This window comes from Oryza brachyantha, chromosome 4 (genome assembly GCF_000231095.2).
Source record: "Oryza brachyantha chromosome 4, ObraRS2, whole genome shotgun sequence".
NCBI lineage: Eukaryota > Viridiplantae > Streptophyta > Magnoliopsida > Poales > Poaceae > Oryza > Oryza brachyantha.
In genome coordinates this window covers 2,046,677-2,056,096 of record NC_023166.2, presented here as the reverse complement: position 1 = coordinate 2,056,096, position 9,420 = coordinate 2,046,677, and the positions used below count along the sequence as shown (strand labels likewise).

Genomic DNA, 9,420 nt, shown 5'->3' with positions numbered 1-9,420 from the left:
CAGGTACTATGTAACGTTTGGAACTTTGGGTGGATGGAGAATTGCAGATGGACTAGTAATGGAGCCATGCATCAGCCAGTCATGCATATGCAAATTTAGGACCAGTGTTTCAGTTCATTGGACCTGCAGGATCTAGTTAATTTGATTCTAGAGTCCTGGATTTTTCTTGTACAGGACAAATGACAAAACTTCAAACTAAGGGTAATTAGCATGCCGCAGTACCCTACCAACTTGTGAATAACTGTGAACAAATATTACAAACCTTTTCCAGTCTCTGAGAATAGCTAAATTTTTATTGCATGGTATATGATGTTGGTCCATAACTCTAGCTAACAAAGGTTGCGTTTCTCCATTGCTGAAAGAGAGACGATGAAAGGTTATCTAATTTAATTTAATAGTGTAAATAATAAATTAACTTATAAGCTGATGGCCGTTATACAGATTTTTTAAAAGAATATTTAACAGTTTAGTAAGTATACGTACATAAGCCGAAAAAAATTGAGAATAATCTACAAAGGAACCGAGACTAAGCATGCCGATCTTTTCAGATCGTATAGGATATGATGGCAGTCTAGCTATATGTATCAACCATTTGATATACATTACCATCTGTGAATAAGAAATGTCACTCTCCCTTACCGACATTGATATTTGCAGAGCTATTTTAGGATCGAAGACCTTAATTACGTTTTGGGATAATGTAAAACACCCCCCTTCTACAACTTCTGACTACATATATAAATGCCAACGTGATCATTTCGTAGTGCACACAAATGATCTAGCTAACTTCAATCCTCTACCGCTTACCTCACCCACAGTACCTGTACTCGGGTGGGCCCCTGTATACCCATGTTTTTTGGAATGGGTATTCAGGATTATTTTAAGTTGCAACCAATTTTATGAAAAAATGTGTTATATGATATATATATATATATATACACCATCGTGGGTGTTTGATGATATACAAACTACTCCCTCCATCCCTAAATGTTTGACGCTATTGACTTTTTTATACATATTTGACTCTTTGTTTTATTTAAAAAAATTACATAATTATTAATTATTTTATATCATTATATTTATTGTTAAATATACTTTTATGCATATATATATATATAGCTTTATATATTTGACAAAAAAATTAAATAAGACGGATAGTCAAAAATTCAACGGCATCAAACATTTATGGACAGAGATAGTAATAATTTAGCTTTGAGTGTAAATAGTTTTACCTCTCTATATTTTCAATACCCAACTTATAAATCTTGGGTCTACCAGTGCCGGTATACTATAAGAGTCCCTCACCACGCGTAGCGCACCCCTTCTCGAAAGAACCAGAAAAATAGCAACACTGCTTAATGGATCATAAAACAACTAAGAACTTTACAAACCAATATTAGCAATGAAATCGGCTATTATGTATAGAGTAAATTTCACTTTGGGCCATATTTTTTGACCAAAGTTTCACAATGAACTATGGCTAAATCAAACATTTTCACTTAATACCATATGCTTTTGCACTTGTTGGCAATTTGGACTAGGTTTGAGTAAAAAATAGCACATGTGAGAGAAAAGCTAGCTCTAATCATCATCTTCATTTGTATTAATATAAATATGTTTTGAGAATCACATGAAACATGTTTTAAGCTATAATCTCATAATCATTCGTTTAGCAAATCACAGAAATTGATCAGAGATGTGAATATATTAATAAGAAAGGAAGGCATAGTTGATATACATCAAAGGGGAAAACGAGTAGAAGGGAAATATAAATAAAAGTAGTTTGGCTAGATAACTTTCAGACTAGAAAAGAATAAAGAAATCATACAATATTTTACTTTTAGAAAATTCATTCTTTGTTGTATGAAACTTTTTCATATATTTTTTGTGTGTTGACCCCCCTAGTCCAAATTGTAAACTTGTGCATCCAAATTGTAAACTTGTGCAGAGATATATGGTATTAAGTGAAAAGATTGGTTTAGTTCTAGTCCATTGTGAAACTTTGGTTAAAATATGAGGCCCAAAGTAAAATTTACTCTTTATGTATATGACGATCAACCAGTCTGAGATAAGTTATTAAAACATCAGGGTTACTATGAGAAAAATAAAAGTTGGGGGCTGAAAATCATCTTTTTCGACCTCCAAACCGAGCGCTTGCCCCTATATATATGCCGAACAAATTCATTAGAGACTTAAGGAGTCTTATTGACCAAGATCGGTGGTGCGGGCTCAAGATCATTCTGCTTTCATGTTAGATCCGTACTATGTCAGGATTGAATGTGCGAAATACTGAATTAAAAAACATAACACAAATAGATTAACCATTGTTTTTGGATCAAAGAAAAATAGCTAACCATAGGAATTTGAGTATTAATTATTGACTTCGACTCAGTAAACGGAAAGAAAAAAGTGCTTCTAGTGGATGTTTAGATTTCTCTGTTTTTTATGGAATATATGCAAAGCATAATTCCGTATTTCCGATCTCTTCTCCTAGACTCCAATCCACGTGGCAATTCCGTTTGAATTTGAATCCTCCACTTTTTCTAGAAAAAAAGTTACTTCAAACTGAACGAGCCATAAATTCGTTAGTTCCTAGTACAGTATAATTGGATGACCAAATCGCGGTTTCACTGATGAGAGAAAAAGAGTGCGAAGATGATTTTACTCTTGTCATCATAAATATCAATTATTTGAAAGCAATTATCTCAACAAAAAATTATACTCTCACCATTTTTTTAATGACGCTATTGACTTTTATGTTTGCGCTCGATCATTCATGTTATTCAAAAAATTATATACTTATTAATTATTTTGTTATAATTTGATTTATTACTATGGAAAACATTAAATATAACTTATAACTTTACATATTTTGATAAAACTTTTAAATAAGGCAAATGATTAAACGACGTATGTAAAAAAAAATATGGAGAGAGGGAAGCCTGGAATTTGCTGATATGCGATTTGTTAATGTTGAGCTGGGCTTGACATATAGGGCCGGCCTTGAATCCTAGCATTTCTGGCCCATGTAGAACGTAAGATAAGCCGAATAATTTGAATGGTTTGATATGCTGGCCTTGTGGTGTCTGTTCACATGTTAAATATGGCTGGGCTGGATATAACAGGGCGATCTATTGCAGGGACACATTTTCCTTTCCTTTTGGTGATCTGTTGTTCCTGTTTCATTGATTTTGGCCACCAGAGCTACCACCACCCTTCCATGGGCATATTGTGGATGCCGAGCAGTTGTTCGATAGGTATCGCCACTTGTTTATGTGCTACAGTATCCAATATCTGAACTTTCTGATGAACAAAGCAGAACAGTGTGAAGAGAAGCATTTTTTTTTTGTGCAACCAATAGTTATTGCTTTTGGGGGTTTTCTCATCTATTTATTTCAGTATATACTGGAGTTTGTTACATGCATAACGAACACAATCGACTAAACCGGATCCATCGAATTAATGACCGTGCCATCCCACGACCTAGAACCCAGCTTGATCGGTACTGAAAGAAGTAACGCTAACCAGCTGACTGAATCAACTGCTACATGAGCATGGAAAGAAAAGAATGTAAACATGCACAAGATTACAAACTAAAGATCCATAAACACTTCGGGCTTATTAATTTTGAGTAGCTTCTCGTAGCTGTAGTTTCTCACACAATCTACAGAAGACCAAAAGAACTAAAGAAGCTCTTCCATATAACATTACCCGACAATGTGGAGTTTTAGAATCCAGAAAACTAGAAGCCTTACCCAGCTTTTCCCGACTCGAAGCTAGCTTCTCACAAGCTGCTTGAAGCTCTTCAAGCAGCAAGTTCCCACCATCAGGCACCTTCGTTTCCAAAAGAGAAACAGCACGACAAGGCAAATCATGAGCGCAGCGTTGAACGCCGTAAACCACTTACTGCTCGACGAGCCGGCGACGAACGCGGCGGCCAGGCCGACCATGTCCAGAGCAACGAGCACGCTGAACACCATGATCTTGGTCTCGGTGAACAGCTTGGTGACGGCGAGCAGCACGATGATGCACAGCGACGCCGCGAAGGAGGTGGCGTTGCAGTAGTAGAACACGAAATACCGCCACGGCGATTTGTCGCGGAGGACCGGGTAGCCGGCGACGAAGTGGTTGGCGGCGTCGTCGGCCTGCCAGGCGCCGCCGGGAGGGTTGAGCGCCGCCGCGTAGGTGATGGAGGCCGTCAGCGTCGCCAGCACCATCAGCCATCCCCGGAGCTCCTCCCCTACCCTCTCATCGGCCGGCCGCAGCATCTCTCTGTATCTCGTTATGATCTTGTCGACAGCCTCGTCGGAGAACTGGACGACGGTGATCTCCGCCTGCCGGTGTTCTTCATGATGAGGAAGCTGCTGCAGACCAACGGCCGCCGGCGACATGATGAATACTTCATGCAAAGAGTCAATCAGTTGATGATTCTTTGTTAATTAGTTGCAATTAATAGTCAAGAGAATTTACAGTACTGCATAGTATTAATTTAATTAGCGAAATTACCCAGAATCTACACGTTTAATTCCATAATACGTATCGACAAAGCTATATGTTTACCCACAAATACATCACAAAATTATATATCTAAACTATAGTGCTGTAAAAATACTGTAAATCAATTTCATGATCAAATTAAGAATCTAAAAATTTACCGCTTGGCAATTCAGAATTTCTGACTATCAATACTTTAATTAAGAGGAAGAACTATACCTTCTAAAGAAGCGTACGTATCTGCAAGGGTTATTGCAGTTCTAATATGACTGATCAATGAAACAAATTAAAGTGTTGGTGTTTCATATATATAACTTTGATGTGTATGTACGTACGTAGACTTGGATGAAGACAAATGAAGTACGTAGTCCATATATATTCTGGATTTGCAAGTTGTTCTATAAAAGAAATATATTACGAGTTGATAGTTGAAAACGAAAGGAACGAACAAATACAAAAGAGATAAAAATTAGTCGTGCAATTTGTACTAAATGACGATTTTTGTTATGTTGCTGGATTGTCAGAAAGAGATGCGTAGAAATTGACCATGGACATATTACGTACTGATCCCAAGAGCGTCCGTCAACCTCCCTAGCTCCCGGTCTAGCAGAGCTGCCAATCTGGGCGCCGTGTACACATACAAAAAGTCTTTGAGAATGTTTCTCTAGGACACAATATTTTATTATAAAATTTAGGTACTTGTGGTACCTAGCATCTCGAGATATCCAAGTTTTATACTAGAAATTTAGGTACTTGTGGCACCTCCTGGTATCTTGTCCGGGACATTATAATTGTCAATAAAAAGTTGCTGTTCTCACATTGATGTACCAAGTTATTAGTGTAATAATTTGGTAGTAAATGGAAGTAACAAGTTTGTACACTGAATAATATGATATCTTAAGGCACATTTTAATGATGATAAAAAAACTCGAAATTTCCATGTGTTGTTAGTTCTTTACTTGCTTGCGACTGGCGCTAAATATCATTTATCACAATGTTTTCTTAAGAAATTTCCTTGTCTGCTCACAATTAAAGTTCTCAAAGGAAAAAGAATCTCGCATGCTCTATGTAAATTAAAGCCTATAACTGTCAGCAACAGAACAGCCAGTAGCTTCCATCTCACCCAGTTTTGTCACAATCATAGATAATTTTGTTAAAAAGAAAATACATATCATTGCTGGATCGGAAGAAACAGAATGGACGAGCTAGCGACAACTGAATAACGAGGCAGCAAAATGAGAGACCAAGTAAATGAAGTAACAAGTGCTGCCATGGTTTACGATCATATTTTGGCTTCCATTTGTTGCTCTGACAGTACCTCGTCTATCAAGCATCGATGTGTGATTAAACATATCTGTAACCGCTACATATATCATTAAATTAAGAGAGGGGAAGGGGAGAAGAAGAGCGGGAGCGGGAGAAAGAAAGCAATAAAAACCATTCTAACTTTGAAGCTACACACGCCACTGCGTATATTCAGCAAAAACTTGTAGCACATCTCTAGTGAACAAAGGCAAAACATATGATGATTGATGAGGGCCAGCCACTTCACTCTTTGGCAGGATTGTCTGGGGTGATCGTTTGGTCTTCTCCATGAAAAGGCCAAAAACATATTTGCATGCAAATAAAAAATAATTTATAAATAAAAATTCTATATACGTATTCTTATATAGCAATCTAAAAGTCAAGGTTGAAAATCAAACTTTAGTTAAAAACCCCTAAAATCAACTCTAAATTTAAGCTTAAAAATTCAAATTTTGGCTTATAAGCATAAGCAATAACGAAAAGATGTGAATACTGTTGTCTAAACTCTGTTTTGAATCCATAGCCACGAAAGCATTTTATACATACTTACATAGTAATGCCCATTATATATTGTTCTAGAAAAAATGATGTACAGATGATTCAGGCCAGACTGTCATTATACATGGTTTGGTTTGGATCCAGGGACTTTTTTAGTCCCTTATCACATCCGATGTTTGGACGTTAATTAGGAGTATTAAATATAGACTGATAACAAAACTAATTGCATAAATAAAGGATATTTTATTAGAGAAATTTTTTAAGCCTAATTAATCCACGATTAGCAAATATTTACTGTAGCATCATATTTGCTAATCATAGATTAATTAGGCTCAATAGATTCGTCTCGCAAAATAGTCCAAATATGGGGTGGGTTTTATTAATAGTCTATATTTAATACTTCTAATTAGGATCCAAATATTCGATGTGACAGGGACTTAAAAAAAAGTTTAGAGGATCCAAACACCCCCTAATTAAGTGATTGCCCGTGTACCATTTGTATGCAAGTTTAGTCCTCTTATTTGGTTTAACAGATTCTTTGCAACCAAATATCCTCTGCCTACGGTATAAGCATGCTCATCTTTTAGCTTTTTCTTATGCTTGTAAGACAAAATTGTGAATTTTTAACCTTAATTTAGAGTTGATGTCGTGGTTTTTTCATTATAGTTTATTTTTTAGTTTTTGCTTTTAGCTAGATTGCTAAGAACACGTGTATAAAAGTTTTATTCATAAATTACTTTCATTTACAAAATGTTGTTCAATTTTTTTCCTTAAAAAATGAAACAGTGACCCCCTAACACTCTCTGATATGAATAGATGATATTTAAAATTAATGGGTGACGTCAAATTTTGAAATCCTAAATCATTAATATATCCAAAAAAATATTAAGAGTTAATATGTTAAAACAACGGTATTGTACGTAGCAGATTTCTCGTGAAGAACACTAGCTTTTATCTGGTTATATTTCTTATATATATTTTTTTATAAACAATTAAGTACAGAACGGAATGATCATGAGCTAGAGAATAATTATATCGTTGTTTGTCTTAGACATATCATATAATTAAAAAAGGGAGACACATTGGTACCATCTCAAGAAATTTTCAGAGGACATGCATATATGATATATGAAGCCATCAAGGATCATACATATATTGCTGGGGAGAGAACAGTTTGTAGTAGTACTCAACACTTTTTAGGAACAATTACTTCACCTTTCTATGAGCATCATGTGTTCCTATACCTGAATTGCCCCCATGCTGGCCGATGGGATGCAGTGCAAACTGCCAAAGGCTTCACTCGGCAGACAAGCCAGTAAGAGCTCATAGCATGCCTGCAGGCCGGCCTTCAATATTTCGACCGAGTTGACCCAGCAAAAGAAAGAAGAAAAAAACACACACACACACACCACTCCATTGATTCAGCTGTGAACTTAATTGACTGATGTGATGTCTTGCAGCTGGACATGACACCTAACCAATGATGAAGCTCGGATATACATATGTATATTAACATGTGAAACAAAAGAGAAGGAAAAACAAAAAAGATGAACAAAGCAGTATACTCTCCCTAATGCATGCTGACCAAAGTTGAAAGCAAATACATGTATGTATATGTAGTAATGCCAACTATGCTTTCGGGACATCGGTAACATATCACCACTCCTTTTGCCTCTCTGAACATGTACACATAAGCAGATGCACGCAGGCAGGCAGCTAGCTGGAGTGAGTCAGAAGCAAGCAAGCAAAACTTCATCACAGTGCAATAGCTAGCTCAAGTTTTCTCTGCAATTAGATCAAATTTTCTCTGTGTGTGTGTGTGTGTACATGTGCAGTGTCCTAGCTAGGAAGAAGACTAGCTTGCAAGAGCTCAGAAAATGCATGGTGCATCTGCATGCATGGATGGTGCTAATTAACCCTAAAGGCCAGCAGGTTAATCTTGCAAGAAGCAGGCATGCACACCATAAAATATGCAGAGCCAAGGGGTGTCTTGTCCTGCAGGGAAAGCCAATGCAGGCTTTGCAAACACATGTCACATAGTCTTCCCCACATTGGCTCACCTCCCTCTGACGGTATCTTGGCCGAGACATCGATTGCATGCCGTTTGTGCCCCCGCCCTCTGTGCCAAAACCGAGCTGCTTTAATGGCTTAGCTTCTTTCTCCATTGTTGCATAGCAGCAGCAGCACATGTACAGTTATCACACACTGAGCAGTAGCAATGGCCCACATTTCAGTGACACATGTGATCATGCACAGACCAGAGCAGTAGCAATGAAGCTTTGCTTATATATGGCCTTCGTTTAGGTCACTCCAGTGTCACTCTCATCGCCCTCTACACATTGGTCATTGAAATGGAGAGCAGGAGCATGAGAGAGCAGCAGCAGCAGCGGCCATGGAGCTGCAGCTTCGGCATGGCGGCGGGCTTGATCTCATGGCCGCCGCAGAGGTCGTCGTCGTCCTACACCTGCGGCTACTGCAGGAGGGAGTTCAGGTCGGCGCAGGCGCTGGGAGGCCACATGAACGTGCACAGGAGGGAGAGGGCCAGGCTCAGGCAGTGCCCCAACCCTACGCCACCACCTCATCCTCCTCCTCCTCCCCGCTTGCCTAACCTCAACTTCTCGCCGCCGCCGCCGCCGCACCAGCAGCGCTACTTCCCCGGCGATCGTCCGCCCGTCGTGTACAGCTTCTTCTCCACCACCACCACGACGGCGACGAAGGGTTTGGAGGTGGAGCTGGAGCTTGGGGTCGGAGTGTGCAGCGATGGTGGTGGCATGGAGGAAGGCCTGGATCTTGAGCTTAGGCTTGGCTGTTCCTAATTACTAGTTAAGTACTTAATCATGCCTGCATGCATGTTTCTTCATGAAAACGACCAATATATATTTATAATTATATATATATAATTATATAATTAGATGTGTAATATGGTCGACAGGGTTTATTGAATCTGGACGAGCATTAGCATATATCTGATTAATCTTTTTAGGTGGTTAGTATTGGTAGGAGGATTATTAGTTTAATTAGTTTGCAGTGTGGGTCATGATCAAATGAACTTTAATTGACAGTGCAGGATGTGCACGCTCAATCAATTAATTAACTGTTCATTTGTCAGGTGCTTAATTATTG

General features: G+C 38.2%; 2 protein-coding genes across 2 annotated transcripts; one reads left to right on the top strand and one right to left on the bottom strand.

The window, feature by feature from the left end:
- Positions 1-3,204: 3,204 nt before the first annotated feature.
- On the bottom strand, positions 3,205-4,391 carry LOC102718360. The gene is made up of 2 exons (XM_006653103.2): positions 3,789-4,391; positions 3,205-3,303 (listed from the first exon to the last, which is right to left on the bottom strand). Exons 1-2 carry the CDS (start codon positions 4,389-4,391, stop codon positions 3,205-3,207), a joined length of 702 nt encoding a protein of 233 aa, XP_006653166.2.
- Positions 4,392-8,648: 4,257 nt separating this feature from the next.
- LOC121054150 (transcriptional regulator SUPERMAN-like) lies at positions 8,649-9,113 on the top strand. The gene has a single exon (XM_040523022.1). The coding sequence runs from the start codon at positions 8,649-8,651 to the stop codon at positions 9,111-9,113; it is 465 nt and encodes a 154-aa protein (XP_040378956.1).
- The last annotated feature ends 307 nt before the right edge of the window (positions 9,114-9,420 follow it).

Excerpts from the sequence above, each read along its gene's own strand:
- LOC121054150 (XM_040523022.1), top strand. The coding sequence starts at position 8,649 with ATGGAGAGCAGGAGCATGAGAGAGCAGCAGCAGCAGCGGCCATGGAGC.
- LOC102718360 (XM_006653103.2), bottom strand. The coding sequence starts at position 4,391 with ATGTCGCCGGCGGCCGTTGGTCTGCAGCAGCTTCCTCATCATGAAGAA. Across the intron at positions 3,304-3,788 it reads TGAAGAGCTTCAAGCAGCTT|AAAGTTCAGATATTGGATAC; the intron begins GTGAGAAGCTAG and ends TTTGTTCATCAG.